Consider the following 22,394-nt stretch of genomic DNA (forward strand, 5'->3'; position numbering starts at 1 on the left):
GTGAGTTCCTTGATGATGTTTCAATGACCAGGCCTGGAGCCGCTGCGTCGTAAGTGAATCGTACAAATAACGTCATATGCATCATTGTTCATTTATTATTACGACGATATGTGGCTGCCAGGAGTGCAGTTTAATTAGATTTGACCCAGTCCTACCCAAAATACAAGCCCATGACCAAACTGAACCGTCAAGCCCAAGACCAATCTGATTCGCTATCGTCTTCTCCATTGTGCCTGTGACCTGCCGCTGGAACGCTGCTGCCACAGTTCGTACTTGTGGTTCTTTGCAAGTTGCAACATCGTGGAGCTCCTCGTCCTCGCCTTTGGTCGTTGTTGCAACCATATCGTCGTCGTCTTTGGTTGCCGCCGCAGCTGCAGGCCTGCAGCAACCACGCCGTTCTTGTCTTGGTCGGTCATCGGCGGCCGCGCGTACATCAGACTGCATCTCAATCAGTGCATCACTAATCATATTTTCAAGGATACTTCTGACGGGCAAGAAATTTGATTTGCGAATAATACTAGACGCAAAGCTTGTCGAATTGTTCCATGAAAATTCAGTAGTTTTGTTTACCCTCTCAATCTGACTTGCGTGTAGTGCTACAGATTACATCTGAATTAGATTGATCTGGAGATCAGCAAGAAAGGGATTGGAAAGATAGACCTGTCATGTTTTGGAGGGAAGAGGAGGCGTGAAAAAATTCGGTATTCTTAGCAGAAGGGGAGATATTCTGATGTGGTGGGACGGGGGAAAGTATTTTGGGTTTGGAATTGGATACGCCTTGGACAGCAGACAGAATAAGAAAGGGAGGGAGGCAGACGTCCGTACATAAAACGTCGTGTGTGAAGCAATGTGCAAAACGCGACATCGCCTGTCGTTTTTTCCCACCCCGGAATCTCTCTCTTTTTCATTTATGAAAAACGGAAATATGAAGTTGTCCGGATCAAAGACCATATCGAGGAAAAACACGTGGACAGGAATCTGCTGGCCAGCCCCGTACCCCGGAACCGGACAAAAACATGCCGCTAACGAAACCAGGTTCAGCAGCTCGTTCTTGGGCTGGGTGACCCAACCAAAGCGGCCTTTCCTGACTGAATCTGCATCTGAATCTGCATCTGAAAGACGATAGGACAAAGTTTAAAAATGCAAGTCCCTGCTCTGACCTGGCCACTATCTTCCTAATCACGGCAATTTATTTGTTTTTCCCTACTTAGTACTCCGTACTATTAATCATGACTGCTGTGGATGGTAACATCTAAACAACCACCGGAAAAACGTGGGGAAAGAAAAGACAGCAATGGAGTACCTTTTCTGAACACAAGAAGAAGATAACGCACTAATAATCTGGGGAAAAGAAAATTCGAAGAGAGAGAGAGGAATAACAGGGGATTCCCTCCAACTCCAGCTGCTCTTCGCTGCACGCACATGAGCGGCAGAAAAACAGACACGCGAGGAGGAGAACAGAACAGAACAGAGGAGATCGATCGACATCGACTTCCCTTCCCTTCCCTCCGCGCCGCTCGCTAACTCATCCCTGATCCGATCCGAATCTCCGATGCGGCCGCGGCGCTCGGTCCGTGTGGCCGTGATCGGGGCCGGAGCGGCCGGGCTGGTGGCGGCGCGCGAGCTGCGGCGGGAGGGCCACTCCCCCGTCGTGTTCGAGCGGGCCGACGCCGTGGGCGGCGTCTGGGTCTACGACGATGCCGTAGCCGGCGGAAGCGAGCAGCGCCCGTCGTCGAGCTGCCTCTACGCGTCCCTCCGCACCAACCTGCCCCGCGAGTCCATGGGCTTCCTCGACTTCCCCTTCCACGCCGCCGGCGATGGCGACGCCCGCAGGTTCCCGGGCCACGAGGAGGTGCGCCGGTACCTGGAGGACTTCGCGCGGCGGTTCGACCTCCTCGGGCTCGTCCGGCTCCAGACGGAGGTCGTCCGGGTCACCAGGGAAGCGGCCGGCGCGAGCGAGAGCTGGCGCGTCAGCTACCACACGAGCGAGAGGCGCGAAGCGGAGGAAGAGGAAGTGTTCGACGCCATGGCCGTCTGCAACGGGCACTACGGCGAGCCACGCTTCGCCGACATCCCCGGTACGCACGTAGAGCAATGCCATGCATCCGATCAGATCAGACCACCCCATGTCCTGTCCATTCTTGTCTCGCACTAAGTTGCATGGTCAACAACAGTCAACGCGCTCCTATGTCTGCATCTTGATTTTTCGATCGAGCGCTTTGCAGGCATGGACGCCTGGCCTGGGAAGCAGGTGCACAGCAACAACTACCGTGTGCCGGAGCCATTTCGGCAACAGGTCGTGGTGGTGATAGGGTGTGGGCCGAGCGGAACGGACATTGCCAGGGACATGGCCGGTGTCGCCAAGGAGGTCCATCTCGCCAACCGATCGGCGCCGGCTTCCACTTGCGAGAGGCTGCCTCTGCCTGGCAATGCTAACCTGTGGCTCCATTCCATGGTACCAATGATTAATTTTACTACAGTAACTAATCTGCTGTTTCTCACTGCGCGATGATAACTACAGATACTTGTTGAAATATGCGCCCCCGCAGGTCGACCGTGCTGAGGAAGACGGCACCGTGGTATTCCAAGACGGCAGTCGGGTCAAGGCGGATGTCATCATGCACTGCACTGGGTACGTTACATATTTTAGTGCTCCCTCCCTCCGGCCAGAATTATTTGTATCTATTTTCTCGTCCATGATCTTTTTCGTGTTCATTTATTTATCCCGCCAATGATAATCAATTAATTTAGGCAGTACATGTGCCGATCCGTAAAGAAATAAACAAATTTTCTGCTGTTTTCTCATCTTGGGGGTGTAGATACAAGTACAGCTTCCCATTCCTCGGCGAAGACTCGACCATCTCCGTGGATGACAACCGTGTCGGTCCTCTGTACAAGCATGTGTTCCCGCCGCAGCTAGCTCCCCGGCTCTCCTTCATTGGGTTGCCAGTAAAGGTCCGTTTAGGTCTCTCAACAAACCGTTGATTTGTCGATTTTATTGAGAAATAATTAGTACTCCCTCCGTCCCATATTAAATGACGAAATATTACATGTATTTAGATATTTTTTAGTATATAAATACGTTCATTTTTATAAAAAATTGAGTCATTTAATATGGGATGGAGGAGTAATACATTGTCAAACTGACATCACGTTCTCATAAAAGAAGTAATCTTGTGCATGGAAGTATTCCCTCCTTTTTGAAAAAATAAAAGGGGTAATATGTGCTAGTTCTAGGTCCAACCAGCCAACATATATTGGACCCGTGAACTGTAAGTGTTTTTTTTTGAAGAAAATGAACTGTGAATTTTTTTGCAACTTACATGGTCTAATGTGGGATAAAAAATGTTGGATGAATATTTCGCGCCATACGAAGATAAGAAATTAATTAGAAAAATCTGGCATTTGGGTTAATATTAACAAAGTAATGTACAAATTATATGAACAGATAAATAACAAGCATCAAACTTACCTCCCTACAAGTCATGAACCAAAAATTCCAAATTTTCGAGATCTTGCAGGAACAAGAACTCCTAAAACAACTTGACGAACTCCTTTATTTCAAATTAGGGAGAGTTTGCTATATAAAGCTTAACTTTTTTATTTTTTCTTCTATTCCTTTTTTCCTCGGTGTGTTTACTTCTTCTTGCGGTACCTACTTATGCAAAACCCCTAACATGTTATTTTAAAACCATTTTCAGTCCAGCAAGTTGTTGAGGTTGTAAAAAATATCTGTGTACGAGTCAAGTTATGTTTAGACTTTTTACTAGTGTTGGAGTTGAATGTTTTTATCCGGGGCATCCCATGTAACGAAGGGGGCACTAGACACTGTAATCCAAATGAAGCGACAGTAACAAGGGGCATGAAGGGGGTTTCTGAAGGCATGTTCCTAAACGGTCGTTGTTGCAATATTGATAGGAAGAGGACTCATAGTTGGCATGTCCCGGGATGTACGTGAGTTCGCTTAAAGTGGTTTCGCTAAGAATGATTGGTTAAGACTGGTGTGGAGAAACCTACCGAGATTGCAACAATAGTTGTTTTGAGTAAATTTCGCAAAGCCACAGTTTTTAGGGTGATCGTGTCGCTGAACCATAGTTAACAAAAAACCTTTCGAAGCACCATACTTTTTGAGTCAACTTGTCTCAGTCAGCCCGAAACCGGGTGGTTTCGCCGTTTAGCTTGATTTTTTACCGGTGGGGCCCACATGTCAGACGCCATGCCGGGGCTGAAAACTTGCGGGAGTGAGAAGGGGGCTGGGAGTTTAATCGCGGGCTAACGGGTTAGGTCAGGTTGGGGCCGACGTGGCGTACAATAGGTGGGCCCACCTGTAAGAAATCAAGCAAAACCGGCATCCACTCGCTTTCGGGCTGACTGAGACAATTTGACTCAAAATGTGTGGTTTTGTGAACGGTTTTTCGTTAACTGTGATTTAGTGACACAACTGCTATAAAAACTGTGGTTTTGTAAAATTCACTTTTTAAGGAAGATTTCAATAATAGTTGAAGCACAAAGTTTTCTGAGAAAAATGGAGCATGTGTTGATTGCAAAACTGTCAGCAAGTCCGTTACAGGGAGCTAGTATTTCTTTCCCCTACCTTGCGAACTTTAGAATCTGTCTTAAATCCTTTGTTTGGTTATATGTGCATCCATTCAGGTAATCCCTTTCCCACTGTTCGAGCTCCAGAGCAGCTGGGTGGCCGGCGTCCTGTCGGGACGAATTGAGCTCCCGTCCGAGGAGGAGATGACGCGAGACGTGACGGCATTCTACTCGGCGCTGAGCTCTCGCGGGTGTCCCCGGAGATACACCCACAACATGCGAAACCATGAGGTGCGTGAGCGCCTAAGATTCTGTGCTAGGATCGAGTAGCTACAGCTAAGCTTGAGCTGATCTGTTTCTAAATCCTAACCTCTCTTCCATCCTCGGGATGCAGTTCGAGCACGAGGACTGGCTCGCGAGCCAATGCCGGCGCGAGAGGATCGCCGAGTGGAGGAGGGGGATGTTCGCTGCCGCGACCGGGAAGAACGCCTTGGGCCGCATGGGGAGCTACAGGGACGAATGGGACGCCGGCGATGGCGACCAGCTCGACCTTTTGCTGGCCCGAGCAAACCGAGAATTCGCCCAGTATTTTCTTCCTGCGGCTCCCCCGCCTTAATTTCCCTCCCCCGGTTGTTCGCGGCAGATATCAAGGAACAGAAGATGAAGAACACGCTTGCTGTACAGTGACATTTTACCCTTAATGATTTACCTAAGGGGAGTTCAATTCATTCATTCATTCATCCACTCTCCTGTCAAAACGGTTTGATTGGTGCGTCTGACAAGAATCGATGGATCGAGCAGCCGGCACCACTTCACCTGCATGTTATATATGTGGCCCGGCAGTCCGGCACGGTCACGCCGGCCTGAGCCCGTGCTTGAGCGCCGCCTTCCAGACGACGTCGATCCGGTCGACGTCCAGCGCGCCCGCTCCCACTCCTCCAGGAAGTGCACGACGCCGCCGGCGTGGCACGCGTGGTTGGGTTTGCTCAAAGATCAATCACACGAAGACGCACGCGATCGGAAATTTATTTAGGCAGAGCCACCTGTCACTTTTCTTTATTTCTGAAACTCAATATCTCTTACACGGCTCAGTCTGCTTAGACAGCCGACCAAACAAGCAAACCTACACGAACTAGGAGTCACTGGTGAGTATGCACATGCACGCACGTCCTAGATTTACAACACGGTATTTCACTTACGGATTAGCCTTTTGGTGATAGCCATACAAACGTACAAAAGTATAACAGTTGATGAAATTCAAACATCATGACTGAAAAGGGGCAACATATTTCTTCCTAGTTGGAGGGTCAATCTCGAGCTACTGTTCAAACTCAAATAGATGAAGTGTCCACTGCAATAATGGAGAAGTGCTCCGGTTACATGCCTAGTAGTCTCAGTACAATCACAATTCAATACTTCAGGCAATTATTAACAAAACAAAGTACTTTCTGAATGAAGTTTCAAGAAGAATATATACATATATGATGTTAGTAAATTCAGTGGCTAATGAAATTGACAAAGCACCCCAAAAAAATCCAGTCCCGGTTCATATAAAATATTGAGGTACTTATTATGCAACCAATTTCAACATTACTACAACACTCATCAAAATGCACATGATGGTTTCATACGGATAATGCAAAATTATTAAGCACATTGAAGAATAACACAGCCAGCTATAAGAATTATTCCTTACATGACGACAGGCCAAAACCACCAAAATTGATATAATGAAAACCAAGATCTTACTGGGCAGAATCTGTCTAACCATGATTTCTCCATTTGGATCAACACCAAAATTGATATAATGAAGACTAAAATCTTATTGGGCAGAATCTATCTAAAACTATGATATCTCCACTTTGATCAACATTCCCTCTGGACATTATTTATTTCTTGGAACTTCAAAGCCAGGAAGAGTGCATTGGATCCCCAACACCAGCAGCTCTGTTGAACCAATCTTGCACAGCAGGAGATTCAACAGCCTCAGATAATATAGCTTCATCTGCCAGCTGCAACACATAGAAAAGTTAAGAAAAAATTAAATTGGCCAAGTGGACAGATATGGAACCACTCACAAAGGACAAATGCATACTTATCGTCTCTTTATCTGAACAAATACACGATGATCTTTGCATGGACAATATAAGACTTCAGCATCGCTCCCAAAACAGAAAGAAAAGAAAGTTTTCTTTGACTGGTTTTGCTACTGCAGGGGACTGTGGGTTTTTGAAGTGCCACATAATCAATCAAGAAGTGCAGCAGAAACAACAATCAATTAAAGAGAGAAATCAAGTGACCCACGCCGTCGAAATCAACAACTGGTTGCAAACAAAATAGGTACCACAGTATAAGGTTACAACATAGAGATAGAAAGTACAGATTTAGTATGTCAATTAGACATTGAAAAACAAGCAAAATAGTGGACCCATGTAAATTAACCAAACTCCGTGTTTTTACCATGTCTATTTTCTGCAAGGTTCAAATGCAAACATGCAAATACTATAGCAAACATTAAGCACAGATGCTAGAATACCAACAGAAAGAATGAGGAGCTCAGGTAGGCCTTTGGACTGTTCGCTGCTGTTTTGGAAAGCTCTCTTCATGGGAAAACTAATGCATGCATCATATTAGTAAAACTGAGTCTTCTTTCTCTTTTCTGTCAAATGCTGCTCCAAGAGGCAGTCAAAACATATTAGTAAAACTGGTTACAGAGTGGATCTCATGAGAGGGATTTACATGAGATAGAAACAGAAATGCAAGAGGTTGAATTACTTCTAAGAGTACTTCTGAATCAATGGAGATAGCATCCATATTATCCTCGAAAAAAGGGCAATTAGAACCAGTAAGACAAACAAGAACGCCACCTTCAATTTTTCAGGACCATGTTCTCCTTTCCCATCAGAAACTGTATATAAATTCCCTCACTACCACTTACCATTTCTAATGCTGTTCTTCTTATGCAACTCTTCCATTATGAGAAGAGAACCAGCTCCTTCCCTAGAGAAGACAAACCCTTATCTCCGAGTATATACAAGCACATAGATTCATTAGGTACGCCGATAGTGGTTATAAAAGTAACCTCGTTGCAGTTTACACGACATCCAGAAGAGGATTATCAAATGCAAATTGAAATTCAGAACAAAAAGGAAATGGGTTGGCTAGCAATGTGATAGTGTGATAATCTAATAGTACTTTCAGCATTGAGAATTGTTAATTTTCAGAAACCACAATCATCAACATAGGTGATACTTACATAGAGTAGTAAAATATTAAATAGTGAAGCATGGATCTATATTCAATTTAAATGCTTACCTGGGAAGTTCTAATCAATATGAAGATGACAGTAGATCAGCTTATGCCAATTTTCAAGTATTGACAAAAGAGTTGGAGCAGAAATTATTATCCAAATCAGTAATATTGGCCGCTCATAGTACATATCATCATATCAAGGAGTACCTCTTCTGCCACCATTGTACCGAGTTGAGTATCATTTGTCTGAAGAATTTTTAAAAGATAGTCAGACAAGCAGGAGGCCTATAAAGTGACCCAAATAGAAAACACAGTCAATAATATCTCAATGAGAAGGTTTGCATGTATTGATCCTTTTGATGCAAATTCCCATTTTTGGCATATTGGTTTTTAACTTTTTATAACAGAAAATTAAGAGGTACATTTGAACGGTACATATTCATTTTCTGTAGCAAATGGAACTTCAACCAAAAATAGCTTTCTTTCAGGCATTAGCACAAGCAGACATTGAGCAGAAATGTCACTCTTGTTCCATGCCTCAAAGAAACTAAGGAACGCGGAGGAGTTCCCATGAGCGTTCGGCCTGCATCTCCAGCGGGTTTGAGGAGGACTGATTGATTCAAAATTAAACCAAATTAGGACTGAATTTTGTAACTACACCCAATCCAGTTTGGTGAATCCAACATCCTAACAAATAAATCATCCAGTCCAAACTGTAATCAACCATCGGAGCTAAGCACATAACAACAGTTTGGGGAATTGAAAATGAACTGCATATAAAATCAAGGGGAGAGGAGAAGTTGTAGCAAGAAGCTCGCTTCTAGGGGACTGGACGGGGCGGCGGATGCTCCGGCCACATCCGCGGTGACTCGTGCGGGCGCTAAGGCGATGACGACTCAACGGAACAGTGGCGCCTCGACGCCGCTGGGCACCTCGCGTTCGCGTATCCCGGCTGCGGGGCTTGAGGAGTCGGCCTCGGGAGAGAGGAGTTGGTGGCAGATGCGGGGCGCAAGGGCGGCGGCGGCGGCGGGAGATGAGTTTGCTGTCGATGCGGGGCGCGAGGGCGGCGGCGCCAGGCTCTGGAAGGCAAGCGCGTGAGGGCGCGAGGCGCGGCGTCGGGCGCCGGTTGGCAGCGCGTGCGTGAGGGCGCGAGGCGGCGACGGGCGCGCGACGCGGGAGAGGGCGGTGGCGGTGGGCGGTCGAGTTGATGGCGGAGGCGCGCCAAAGGCAGTGGGTCAGATCGCGTATGTGCGGATCGGGACTTCAGGAGTCGTGTGGCAGAGCACCATCGAACGTAAATTAATGGCTAAACGCACACACAGAAAAAGTTAGCAGACTAAACGTCATTTGTTTGAGCTGATTAGTGAGCCTAATTATTTGTTTTTGTGAGGTGGGAAAAGTTGGTGTACGTTTTGCGGGAAAGATTTAAAAGAACATGTTGGTGTCTTTATAAGTAGTAGAGATGCAAAACGAATACACTTCCAACCTACACGAACCAGGAGTCATGCAAAACCACCGAATACACTTCAAAGACTGTACACCACTTACGGCATACAAACCAGCCTAGTACTAATTAACCAAGCTACTTCTGCAAATCAGATTCATACTAGAACACTAGCATTAGCAGACCCAAGATTAGAATAACACGCGTGCCACCATCTCCGAGCAAAACAAACAAACACGCAGGCAGTCAATCGCCGTCAGAACTCAGAAGAATTGACCCCCCGCCCCCCCCGCCCCCACCCCATGGGATGGCAACATGTAAACAGCCATCAGAGCAGCCGGGAAAAACGTGGCGATATAAAATGGAGCAATGGCAGAAAACGTAATCAAATCCTGCTGCATGTGCTTACATTTTATAAAGAAGATAACGCACTAATAAATTTGGCAAAAGGAAAATTCAAGAGAAGAATGTTAGGCGCCAGCTGCGCTTCGCTGCACGCACATGAGCGGCAGAAAAACAGACACGCGAGGAGGAGAACAGAACAGAGGAGATCCATCGATTTCCCTTCCCTTCCCTCCCCGCCGCTCCCTGATCCTATCCGAATCTTCGATGCCGCGGCGCTCGGTCCGCGTGGCCGTGATCGGGGCAGGGGCCGCGGGGCTGGTGGCGGCGCGCGAGCTGCGGCGAGAGGGCCACTCCCCCGTCGTGTTCGAGCGCGCCGACGCCGTGGGCGGCGTCTGGGTCTACGACGACGCCGGCGGCGGAAGCGAGCAGCGCCCGTCGTCGAGCTGCCTCTACGCGTCCCTCCGCACCAACCTGCCCCGCGAGTCCATGGGCTTCCTCGACTTCCCCTTCCACGCCGCCGGCGATGGCGACGCCCGCAGGTTCCCGGGCCACGAGGAGGTGCGCCGGTACCTGGAGGACTTCGCGCGGCGGTTCGACCTCCTCGGGCTCGTCCGGCTCCAGACGGAGGTCGTCCGGGTCACCAGGGAAGCGGCCGGCGCGAGCGAGAGCTGGCGCGTCAGCTACCACACAAGGACGAAACTGGAGAGGCGCGAAGCGGAAGAAGAGGTGTTCGACGCCGTCGTGGTTTGCAGCGGACACTACCGCGAGCCACGCTTCGCCGACGACATCGCCGGTACGCACGTAGAGCAATCCACCCGACCGACCGACCGTCCGATCAGCCCATCTTCACTCTTGACTCGCACGTTGCTGCAGGCATCGACGCCTGGCCTGGGAAGCAGCTGCACAGCAACAGTTACCGCGTGCCGGAGCCATTTCAGAACCAAGTGCGTGTTTCTCCTGTCTCTCCGATGATTACTGAGAAATTTAATTGGCGGTCTCAAATATCAAATCAACCGTGGATTCCCTTCATTTGATAACGCGCAATAAAATGAAACGTGATGAAGTAAAATAAATATTTAGAAACATCCTGATTTGATGATTTGACAGTGAAAAAGAATAGTATTAGGAGTCATAATATGATGGATGGAAGAGAAAACACAAATATGTGATACACCTGAAACCTAGGGTCAATAATACACATAGACAGAACTAAAAACGATTACTTTGGGTTGTACCTTCCCTACAAAATTCTGGCCAATGCATCTATATATCTTCTTTGTTCTCAATAAAACAACAAATAGAAATCAGAATCAGCAAACCTAATCAGGTGTGTATTTTTACAATGGCCAGATGACTCATTCATTCATCTAGCTAGTATACGATTTTCATGACAATAGGCACCAACTAACACTTCAGATATACAGGAACTGAAACAATTAAAATTTCGTATTTCTTACTTACTTGGGTTGTTATTGGTACTCTTACAAGAAATGGAGGTACGCCTTCATATTGAAATAAAAATAACTTAGGGACCGGAGATAGTAGGTCAGGCTCTTCGTATCTTTAGTAGGTATGAAATGCGAAGAACTTGCACCAATATCTCTAGCATCTGATTTTCATAGTGTTGTCAGATTTTATCTAAGAAACTGTCGGTCTCCAGAAATGAAAATAAATCTTAAATAAAATAAAGATGAATCATAAATATTGGGGTCTATCAATCTTCACAGATAAAAAATATAAATAAATAAATGATCGGAATCATGAGAAAATCAGCGTTGTATCTCACAAATCCTCTGAATATTTTGGTTCATGACCACTCAATCAAGACCACATAAGGGCGTGCGGAGGGAAGAGCAGCAGAGGCTGCAACCTTCAAGATCTAGGTCCCGGTGAACTTGAGGTTGCCACAGTAATCGAGACAATTGGAAGGAAAGGGAATTAACATAAGAATATATTACCTGCTCGTAGGCAAATAAGTCCTCAACGCTGTCCAAATCAATGTAGGATTGGGAGGACATCTGCATGAAGCGGCGGGCTATGGAGATGGGGGTTCCTGACGGGCTAATAACGGAGACGCCGGAGACGGTGCTAGCTGCAGACGCAGTGTCGATCGGCAGTGCGCCCGTGCCAGGCCTGTCCATGCATGATGATAGCCTCCATTTGACTGTTGCTATGGCGGATGAGCACGGAGCCATGGTTCAAGTGAAGCAGGGTCCCTTCTCCAGCTCGCGGACCATCCCTTTTCCATCTCATGGACCACGGTGGCACGGCCCCGATGATGGTTGGCACGAGGGAGCCAGTGTGGCGAGTGTCCAGGTCGACCTGCAGGCACATAATAATCAAGCGCTTGGCTTCCCCATCCGGCTGCATGTCGCTGCTAATACCTTGGCGTCTTGGCCCATGGGTGACGGTACTTAAGCTGTTAAGCATGCATCTATAAGTTCGATAACGGTGAAGAAGAGGAAGGGATGGGTTGCCAAGGTGGCTCCGACTCCACTCACGGCATTTAGTCTACGCAGAAGACAAAGAGTTCAGATAGCTTCTACGGGGAAGATAAAAAGTAAACGGGCACGCATGGGAGAGGGCAGGCGGTGTAGGTCGACTGCAGGGGCGCAGGGGAGTGGAGCGGCCAATGGGTCAGTAACGGGGGCGCATAGCTTGGGAGGGAAGGGCGGCGGGCAGGGGAGCGGCACACAACGGCACAGGGAGGCAAATGTCGGGCGCAGGAGAAACGGGAGCATGTGCAGGAAGGCGAAGCAGCGCAGCATCGATCAGGATTTTTTTTCCCTGCTGTAAATGCCACATCTTGGTGGAGTCCGTTTTTCCCCCTTTTGCTGAGCTGCGAAAGGCCCAGGCGAAGGCCATACGACGCTGCTGCAGAACGGAACGGAATGCGTGCGGAAACGAAAAACGTGTGCACGAACGATGTGATGGCCGATGTGATGACGTGGATAGGCTGCATGTGCAGCTTGGTAAAATTAACTTGTACTTAATGAAATCAACTTTTTATAAAGTTTATAGATACGAGGATGTCGTACATTTTGGCTGGCAGGTTGTTGTGGTGATAGGGTGTGGGCCGAGCGGGACGGACATTGCGAGGGACATCGCTGGCGTCGCCAAGGAAGTCCATCTCACCAACCGATCGGCGCCGGCTGCCACTTGCGACAGGCTGCCTCTGCCTGGCCATGATAACCTGTGGCTCCATTTTCATTCCATGGTACAAGTGCTTAATTTTGCTACTCTGCCGTCTCACAGCGCGATGAGTATGATTAACTGCAAATGCTTGCTGCTGCCCCCTGCAGGTCGACCGTGCTGAGGAAGACGGCACCGTGGTCTTCCAAGACGGCAGTCGGGTCAAGGCGGATGTCATCATGCATTGCACTGGGTACAGTTACTCGCTCATAATTCCTTCACGTCCATTTGTTCATCTCGCCAATGCTAATCAATGTTTTTCTCATCTCGAGGGTGTAGATACAAGTACAGCTTCACGTTCCTCAGCGAAGACTCGACCATCTCCGTGGATGACAACCGTGTCGGACCTCTCTACAAGCATGTGTTCCCGCCACAGCTAGCTCCTCGGCTCTCCTTCATTGGGTTGCCACATAAGGTCCGTTTAGTATCGTAACAAACCGTTGATTTGTTGGTTTTACGGAAAAAAATTAGTACTCCCTCTCTTCCTAAATACTTGTCGTGATTTTAATGTAAATTTGTAGAAAAACCACGACAAGTATTTAGAAACGGAGGTAGTACTCCCTTAGATCCAGCGGTACTGACATCACCTCCTCATAAAAGGGGCAATCTTGTGCTGTTCAAGGTCCAACCGGCCAAAAAAATTTAATTTTTTTTTTACAAGAATGTGAATTCTGCACTTTAGAGTATCCATTGATATAAAATTGTTGGATGAAAATTTCACAGCATAAGAAGTTAAGAAAGCAATTTAAAAATCTGGCATTTGGGATAATAGGAACAAAATAATGTACAAATTATATGAACAAATAAATAACACGCAACAAACTTATGTCCATACATGTCATGAACCGGAATCTTGCAGGAACAAGAACTCCTAAAACAATTTGGTGAACTCTTTGTTTCAAATTAGGGAGAGTTTGCTATTTAAAGCTTTTTTTGTCTCTTATTCATTTTTTCCTCAGTATGTTTACTACTTTTTGCGGTAGCTACTTGCGAAAACACAACCATGTTATTGGTAAAACCGTTTTCTGTCCGGCGAGTTGTCAAGGATGTAACAAATATTTGTGTACGAGTTGAGTTATGTTTGGACTTTTTATTAGTGTTGGAGTTGAATGCTTTTATCTGGGCATCCCATGTAATGAAGGTAGCACTACACGCTGTAATCCGAATGCCAGGGGAATCTGACGGCATGTTCTAAACGGTCGTTGTTGCAATATTTTTTGATGAAAGCAGCAACGCTGCGTTTCATTAATTAAGAAGGAAGGAAGTACAGGGGGCCTCAACGAGGGAAAAGGAAAAACTGTACATATAAGGAAGAGCAATTAGCTAGAGCAACTAGAAAAACTAGGAAACTTTTGACGGCCTAACTGCTTGGGACCAGAGATCAACAATCATGGGAATAAAGCAGCACCCTTGAAGCCGCCGACCTTTCAGGCTGCAAGCTCGTCCCAAGCCATCTGACTGAGATGCGAGACCGTCCGCTGGGCATTGTTGAAAACCCGAAGATTGCGCTCCATAGTCATGTCGCGGGATGTACATGAGTTCTCTGAATCGCATCAACCGTCTTGATGTGCTGTTTTGCTGTGACCTTTTGATTTGCTGAGTAGTAAGAGCTAGTTTGCCGAACCAAGTCATTTGGATGTGCCGTTATGTTGTGACCATTTGGTCAATACTAAGTTTCAGCGCGGCTCCGATTTCCAACACTAGGAAGCAAATCTAAGTCGTTTCAATAGGTGAGAGTTTTTTTTTCCTTTTGAAAAGGAGGACGAAGCCCTCAGAGACCGTTGAGGGGCTAAGGCTGCGTTTTTTTCGGATTTTAGGACCGGCTTCTCTTAAAAACTGTCCTCACCTATCTTCTTGGAGAAGCCACATCATAAATTTAGCTAAACTTTCAAAATAGTTTAGGCCTAATCAAATTTAGATGATGGTTTTTCCAGGAAGCTGAGGGAGGACAGCTTCTCAAAGAAGCCGGTCCAGGAAGCCAAAACAAACTGGCCTTAAGAATGTCTGGTTAAGACTGCTGAGGAGAAACCAACCTAGGTTTCTACGGTACTTATTTTTAAGGAAGGACAAGTTAAGTTTCTTGAGAAAAAGGGAACATGATTTGATTGCAAAACTGTCAGCAAGTTCGTTATAGGGAGCTATATTTCTTTCTCCTGCCTTGCAAACTTTAGAATCTGTCTTAAACTTTTTATTTGGTTATATGTGCATCCATCCAGGTAGCCCCTTTCCCACTATTCGAGCTCCAGAGCAACTGGGTGGCCGGCGTTCTGTCGGGACGAATCGAGCTCCCGTCGGAGGAGGAGATGACGCAAGACGTGACGGCATTCTACTCGGAGCTTAGCGCTCGCGGATGGCCCCGGAGATACACCCACAGCATGCAAAGCCACGAGGTACGTGCTAGCTCGCTTGAGTTGATCTGTTTTCTAGCTGCTCATTTCGTTCTAAAATATAGGACATAACTTTTTTTAATGGTCAAATATCAGCATCAACTATTTAAAAAAAATACGATTCATGATATATCTACGTAGTAGTAATCTTAATTTGGGACTTTAATTGTTGTTGGTTTTTTCTACAAACTTTAAGGAATTTGACATTCATAAAAAGTTATACATTTTATGTGTTGAAACGGAGGTGGTAAATCTTAGTCTCTCTTATTCCTCGGCATGCAGTTCGAGTACGAGGACTGGCTCGCAGGGCAATGCCGGCGTGAGAGGGTCACGGAGTGGAGGAAGGAGTTGTTTGCCGCCGCGCTCAGGATTAACACCTTGGGTCGCATGGGGAGCTACAGGGACGAGTGGGACGCCGGCGATGGAGGTGGCAAACTCGACCAGCTGCTGGCCCAAGCAAATCGAGAATTCGCCCGGTATTCTTGTCCTGCCACCCCTCCGCCTTAATCTACCATCGATTGTTGGCAGAAGATGTCAAGAACACAAGACGAAGAACATGCTCGCAGTATATATATACATATATATGTATATATATATGTATATATATATGTATATGTATATGTATATATATATGTATATGTATATATATATATATGTATATGTATATGTATATATATATATATATATATATGTATGTATATATATATAGAGAGAGAGAATTAAGGGCGGTTCGATCAATTCATTCGTTCACTCATTCACTCTCCTGTCAAAACGGTAGTATTTGATCGATGCATCTGACAAGAATGGATCGAGTAAGATATGAGGGAGGGAAGGGGGAGGTCGCGGTTGATCGATCAAGCAGCCGGCCGGCACATACGCAAATTCGTTCCTCTCTCTCTCTCTCTCTTTTTTTCCTGTGCTTCACCTGCATGTTATATGTGTGGCCCGGGGTCGGTCACGCCGGCGTGAGCCCGTGCTTGAGCGCCGCCTTCCAGACGACGTCGATCCGGTCGACGTCCAGCGCGCCCACCTCGTGGTGCTCCCACCCTTCCAGGAAGTGCACCACGCCGCCGGCGTGGCACGCGTGCACCACCCCTCTCTCCATCGTGTACTGCGAACAACAGAACAAAGTGGAGAACGCCAATTCGCCGTCAGAAAGAATGTAAATAGGGCGACACGGAGACACGGATCTCAGGCAATTGCTGCTGTCTGAGAGAGCTGTGTCATCTCAAGTACGGAGTACCTCGCAGGAGCCGAGGCCCTGGACGTCCTTGGGGAGCCTCATGGCGGCGAGCTTGCCGTAGGTGCAGTCGCGGCGGAAGCCGATGATGGGCGGCACCACGAACTGGTGGAAGTGCGTCCCCGCCGGCGCCCACCGCTGCTCCCTCGGCGACAGCCACTTCCCCACGATCCACGTCTGCAGCAATTAACACGCACGTTTTTTTAAAATGTGCCGTCATGTGTGCAAGCAAAGCAGGGTACAGATTGGAGCACGAGGATGCATGAAGAACGCCGGTTAATTGTTCACCTTGCAGTTCTGCGCGGCCTGGTACTTGGTGACCTGCACGAGGTACTGCTGGAACTCCGCCGGCGCCTCCCTCTGGATCTTCAGGAACCTCTCCGACGACATGGTCAGCATCTGAAACCCAAAATGCACAAAAAGAGAGTCAGCTTAACCTTGACAGTTTACCATGTGGAGATGCAAATGTGGATTGTACCATGACTCTGATCTTTTTCCTGCAGAGGTAGAGGGCGATGGCTCGGCCGAGCTTGGAGGTGGCGCCGGTGAGGAACACGTCCTTGGCGTTGCTGGGGATCTCGTTCAGGATCACGGCGGCCGTCAGGGTGTTGCCGTGCACCACCCGCACCCTCAGCTCAGGGTGCTTGTCCACGAACAGGGTGCCGCCTCCGTTCAGCGCCTCATTCTGCCACCAAAATTAACAAAACCACAACAGATTAAGTCCGACCCTTTTTGTTTTCCTCATCGATCACACACTTCTGAGAAAAAAAAATCGGTGGTAGGAATGTCAAGATCGGACAATTGTTCGGTTTGATTTATTATCCAAACAAACTGGTGCTGTTCCCGTGGAATTCCTGCACGGTGAACTATTTGAAACTGTGCAGATACAGTCATACGGAAGGCTGTCCCATACTGCCTGCCATTTCTTTTCTTTTTTTTAAAAACACGGTACCGGCATACACTAACTCTTATGAATGCCCACAGCCGACGGTTTTCAAGAGATTGACGAATTACCGCTGGCTGTTAACGGTACGTCACCTGCCATTTCTGTTCATGCAGCACAGGCGGGAGGGGCCTGGCCGAATCCACGCGGAGATCTTGGCAGGAACACATGCACCGGACCGGAGACCGGGCCACCATAGGCCGAATCACGCGCATCTGCTCTGCACGCCGTGGACCTCTCAATCTACAGTGCTTCTCCGTCCATCTATAGCATTATGCATGCACCAACTCGATGCCGAGCCTGGATTGGGCCACGAGGACAGTATAGTCACAGGCCGGTGCCGGCTAGACCGTGAGACCACCCGGCGATCTGATCGGGCAGGCCCACAATGCAGACGAAGACGCAGTGCTGCCAACCGGCACATGGAAATGGCCAGGACAACTTGGCCACTTTTGCGGCCACCACTGCTCATGGCATTCTTGCGAAAGACACGGTAATAATGGGGGGGGCTTGGCCGTTTGCTTCTGCCGACCTCTCGACTCGACCGTGTATACGCTTGTCCCATGCGACGCTTGTGTCGTCGCCGACTCTGGCCATTGCCTGCTACCTCTTCAATGCGCTCACATGCACGCAAGCCTCCCTCGTAGTATGATTGATGCATGATATCTACTGCTTGTAGCTGTTTTCGTACTCCCTCCGTCCCATAACACGAGACACACAAGCATCGCTACATTCTCAATTTGATTAATTAAATATGTATATTTATTAAAAAAAATACATCATTAGATTATTACCGAAAGAAGATATAGTTTTTAAATTATTTAATTTATATTTAGTTAGTTAAATTGATAATTTAGAAATGCGTGCGTGCCTCGTATTATGTAACTGAGGTAGTACAAACTTGCACTAAACAGCAACAAGTATTTTAGTAACGAGGGAATAGCTACTACTGCCGGGCACTGTTGCTATACTGCTGCTAGATACTGACCAACTAGACGGCCGACGCACCCGCAAGAAAAAGAGGCATGGGTAGTTGTAGGCTTGTAACAAGAAGAGTACTCTAACAAGAAAAAGAGGAAGCGAAAAGAAGAAGAGAAAGGAATACTGTTTTCCTTCGCTAAGCATTAACGCTCCTGATCTCAACCAAACAAAAGCAGGAAGCACATGCCAGCTAGCTGCTAGCATATGCATATCCAAATTAAAAGAAAAGGAGCGAATGACTTGATCATGGTCACCTTGTTGAGTGCGGCGAGGCTGAGGACCTTGACGCCGATGCGGTCGGCGCGGAGCACGGCGAGCTCGATCTGGCGGTTGATGCCGTCCTTGGCGGCCGGGATGAAGTACTGGAAGCCGTGCCTGGGCACGGACCATGTCTGGTGGAGCCTGCCGCGGAGGTAGTAGAAGCTGACGAGGAAAGTCTTGGAGCAGCACCACATGAGCAGCATGTAGGCGACGGCCACGGGCCAGAATGGCAGCAGCACCAGGTGGTTGGCGAACGGCACCGACGAGATGGACCGGAGCACGAACGGCACGTGCATCGACGACATGATGTCCACCACGTGCACCAGGAACACGAAGTCCGGCGCCCTCTCCTCCTTCCCTGGTTATGGCAGATCGATCAACAAAGACGGATCATGTTAATCAAGCTAAACGGGGCCAGCAGCACTTGCATACAGTTGCAAGCATATGCATCATTGATTTTCTCCAGTTCTTTCGTACTACACTATACACGTATACTGTGGAAGAATGAAGGTAATCAGTGTAGGGGCCGGACGGTCATGTAGTTTAATTGCGATGGATGGATGTACCTAGGTAGGTCTCCTTCTGCAGCTCCCAGGACTTAGAGTTGAGGGTGCCGCCGAGGAGATCGTAGAGGGGCATGAACAGGCAGAAGTTGGAGTCCTTCTCCCTGTGGTGCAAGCTCAAGTACCTGCACATACAGAAAGAAAAGAAGTCATGGGTTAGCGTAAAATCCATGAAATTGCACGGCTGATAGCCTCATTTGCCTACCGCTTGTTAACAACTAATAAGAAAGAGATAAAAAAACCCAAATGCAGATGAAAAAAACAGTGGCGGCAATAGCTTTACGGTTCTGACCACTGACAGCGTCACATGTACCATACGGGAGGCGAGGAAGCGAACAAAAACGACTTCAACAAAAATCACCACACGTGAAGGATTTCTGCCTTTTACGCCGAATAATTGGTGCTCGTGTCATGAAACTGTATTGGTGAAAAGGATATTTTCCACTCACGACGGGGTGTAGATGAGGTATCTGAGAGGGGGCAAAGCCTCAAAGACCCTGTGCGAAATGACCTCCACGTTGCTGTATCCCATGCTCCGGAGATAGTCAAACGCGAGGAGGTAAACGTACACCAGGCCTATGGACCCGCTCCCCATCAGGAAGGCCCCTGCCAGTGGGACCCCCGTCGTCAGCATCAGCAGCAGCGCCTCCAACGGTGTGCCGAATCCAGCTGCAACCAAACCAAACGCATCAATCAGAGATGGAAACTATTCTAGAAAATCAATGATGGAAACACTAGTGTTCTGTATACGTATAACTACTTGGTGCTGCCAAGTTACCAAGCATGCATGGTAAATAATGATGCAGCAAAGATTTCTTCCAAAAAAAAATGCAGCAAAGATACCAGGATCAAGCGTGCGGTAGAGAAAGAATATTTCGGCATTAAAAGAAGCACAATTTTGGGGGGCACTATTGTGTCTGGTACCTGTCACGGATCAGAAGAAAAAAAAAATGGCTGTGCTGTGATGCAGGACAACACATGCTTTGTCTCTTCTTTTTTCTGCTAGCTTGCTATCGCCTACTACTATAGTACTGTTTGGTTGCAGCTCTGTTTTTACTGTTGCGTACCTGTCAATGGCTGGGTGACACGGGAGGAGTGGTGGGCGGCGTGGTACTGGCGGAAGAGCGAGGCGCCGTGCAGTGCCCTGTGGGCCAAGTAAAACACGGGCTCTGAGAAGCCCACATGCAGCAGCAGAACGATGGCCAGCCCTCGCGGGTCCCACAGCGAGAGATGCTTCGGGCCCGGGAGCAGCGGGCCGTTGACCACCACGGCACCAATCAGCGTCTGGAGCAGCAGGAAGTTATCCCTGGAGGTGGGTCCGGCCAAGGAAAAAATTACTCATTCCTGTGAGAATAAAAATAGCACGGAAAAAAAAAACTACTGGATTTGAAGTTCTTGGAAAAGAAAACTAGTGTCGTTGTCACAAAAGATTTTTCGTCTTCCGATAACAGCTGACCATATATATAAAGTGGATGTTTTTGTGCGTGAGATGATACATGGCTGAAAAGGAGAGGGGGCTAGGAGCCTAGGAGAACGTCATGGCGGTTTGAGTGATGCGGGCAATGAGCAAAGCCATTTTCCGGACGTGTTGGAAAATCTCAATCTCTCTTTTGGCTTGACGAACATACAGACGGAGTATAGCTAGCTAAGCTAGATGTACGTAACAAAACATTCGCGGTCGGCTTATGCAAAAAATGAAACGGAAAGAAAGCCCAATCTCGTTGCATTCAATGAAGGAACTATGCTACTCCTAGCTAAGCATTAAAATTAAGCTTCGAGTTACGCCTAAATTGCTTCTTACTTCGGCCTACTACACGCCCTTGGCGTTGAAGCAGCAGCTACAGACCTCCCAAAAGGAACTTCGCACAGAAGCTATACCTTTCTGTGTGCTTAATTAGTTGCTTACCAGTCCCACTCGAGGTCGACCTGTCGGAAGTCGACGCCGTCGGGGACGACGCGGCGGCGGCGGGTGAGGAAGAGCATGCTGCTGTACGAGTACCAGAACTGGTACGTCAGCCCGCGGGCCCAGAACAGGGCCAGCAGGTGCAGCCACCACGAGTCCACCGGCAGCACCGCGCCGCCGCCCTGCTTCCCCCTCCACTCCTGCGCCGCCTTCCACGCCAACGGCGCCAGCAAGAAGTACTGCAAACATCCATCCATCAACCACAAAAATATATCCATGCACGACATATGAGAAAACATCAACAAAAAGAAACTCGCGGGAATTAATGAATCCAAGGAAATTAAGCAAGCGTGCCTTGTATACGCCCAGGCTCGCCCATGGCCAGGAGGAGAGAGCGGGCGCCATGGCCGCCGGGGCTCCCTCGTGAGCCGGACGGAGCTCGGTGGAGAAGAAAGGGAGAGAGCGAGCGACCGAGGATTAGCTTTCAATGATTTGTCGGAGTCTCTCTCGGCTCACGTCTGGTCTCCTGCGTGGGCTGTGGGGGCTTGGGATGCCCGTGCCTCTGTACTATAAAGAGGAGGCCGGACTAGTGGGCCGGGATCTAACCCAAGGGTAACTGGGGCCCACCTGTACATGTAACTGCGGAAGGGTCTGCCACGCGTATCGGCGCTACGAGGGGCAAGATTAGCAGTACGAGTAGTGGGTGGCCGATAGATGGATCGATCCACGCGACGGGTTCATCTCTACTGTAGCGATCAAACGAGGAGGATTAATTAAGTGGAGTCAACACGTTGCCGTCAAAGAAAATAGTAAGACTGTCAACTCGTACGTAGTTTCAGAAGAAGAGCACAGACAAACACGTGGATATAACTCCAACCTGTGATCTTTTGTGTGCCTAAACATAGGGATTAATTGCGAAATTCACATTCTGGCCGCCCAGCCACCCGAGCTACTCTCTCCATCTCTCTTGTGCTCTCCCGAACCATTCGTTCTCCCGGGAGTGGGACCAAGAGAGAGAGAGATAGGCGTCGCTGCACTTGGTGCGTTCTGCCTGTGTGCGTAGGCGCCGTCGATGAAAAACGAGCTTTGCTGTTAAAACGTTGTCCGTGACTCCATGTACATTTGGTCTTTTGGCGCGCGCGCCGGCAAGGCAAGGCAGTGATTGTCTGATTGGTAGGAGGAGGAAGAGAAGAGCGGCAGCCCCTAGCTGAATGACCAACAGTGCCGCTCTGGACAGCAAGGACGCGATTCCTGACGAATCGAGCCCGGCCGGTAGCATCTAGGCTTGGGTACGGCGCCTGTCGCCGCCGCAAATGAATTGGCCGGCGCCTCATGCATGCATAGTTG

General features: G+C 48.2%; 3 protein-coding genes across 5 annotated transcripts; 2 read left to right on the top strand and 1 right to left on the bottom strand.

The window, feature by feature from the left end:
* Window positions 1-1,351: 1,351 nt before the first annotated feature.
* Window positions 1,352-5,280, top strand: LOC100831552 (flavin-containing monooxygenase FMO GS-OX-like 4). Its single transcript, XM_003570964.4, has 6 exons — window positions 1,352-2,078; window positions 2,226-2,455; window positions 2,550-2,632; window positions 2,820-2,955; window positions 4,654-4,827; window positions 4,931-5,280. The coding sequence occupies exons 1-6, from the start codon at window positions 1,553-1,555 to the stop codon at window positions 5,150-5,152; spliced, it is 1,371 nt and encodes a 456-aa protein (XP_003571012.1). The 5' UTR covers window positions 1,352-1,552; the 3' UTR covers window positions 5,153-5,280.
* A 4,373-nt stretch (window positions 5,281-9,653) lies between these two features.
* On the top strand, window positions 9,654-15,914 carry LOC100832152 (flavin-containing monooxygenase FMO GS-OX-like 4). 3 transcript variants are annotated; one of them, XR_002964880.1, is made up of 7 exons: window positions 9,654-10,370; window positions 10,451-10,521; window positions 12,630-12,794; window positions 12,880-12,962; window positions 13,049-13,184; window positions 14,704-14,839; window positions 14,986-15,127. XR_002964880.1 is itself a non-coding variant. In XM_024461218.1 (7 exons), exons 1-6 carry the CDS (start codon window positions 9,734-9,736, stop codon window positions 14,779-14,781), a joined length of 1,170 nt encoding a protein of 389 aa, XP_024316986.1. In that variant the 5' UTR covers window positions 9,654-9,733; the 3' UTR covers window positions 14,782-14,815; window positions 14,986-15,127. The 3 variants fall into 3 exon arrangements, 2 of the variants coding, with proteins under 2 accessions (XP_024316986.1, XP_003571014.2); XM_024461218.1 differs by having other exon boundaries at window positions 14,704-14,815; XM_003570966.4 differs by lacking the exon at window positions 14,704-14,839 and adding an exon at window positions 15,439-15,914 and having other exon boundaries at window positions 9,671-10,370; window positions 14,986-15,159.
* On the bottom strand, window positions 15,886-21,600 carry LOC100843568 (protein ECERIFERUM 3). Its single transcript, XM_003570552.4, has 10 exons — window positions 21,402-21,600; window positions 21,051-21,286; window positions 20,212-20,450; window positions 19,594-19,813; window positions 19,148-19,269; window positions 18,575-18,939; window positions 16,875-17,081; window positions 16,685-16,795; window positions 16,400-16,573; window positions 15,886-16,267 (listed from the first exon to the last, which is right to left on the bottom strand). The coding sequence occupies exons 1-10, from the start codon at window positions 21,450-21,452 to the stop codon at window positions 16,112-16,114; spliced, it is 1,881 nt and encodes a 626-aa protein (XP_003570600.1). The 5' UTR covers window positions 21,453-21,600; the 3' UTR covers window positions 15,886-16,111.
* Window positions 21,601-22,394: the final 794 nt, after the last annotated feature.

This window comes from Brachypodium distachyon, chromosome 3 (genome assembly GCF_000005505.3).
Source record: "Brachypodium distachyon strain Bd21 chromosome 3, Brachypodium_distachyon_v3.0, whole genome shotgun sequence".
Lineage (NCBI taxonomy): Eukaryota > Viridiplantae > Streptophyta > Magnoliopsida > Poales > Poaceae > Brachypodium > Brachypodium distachyon.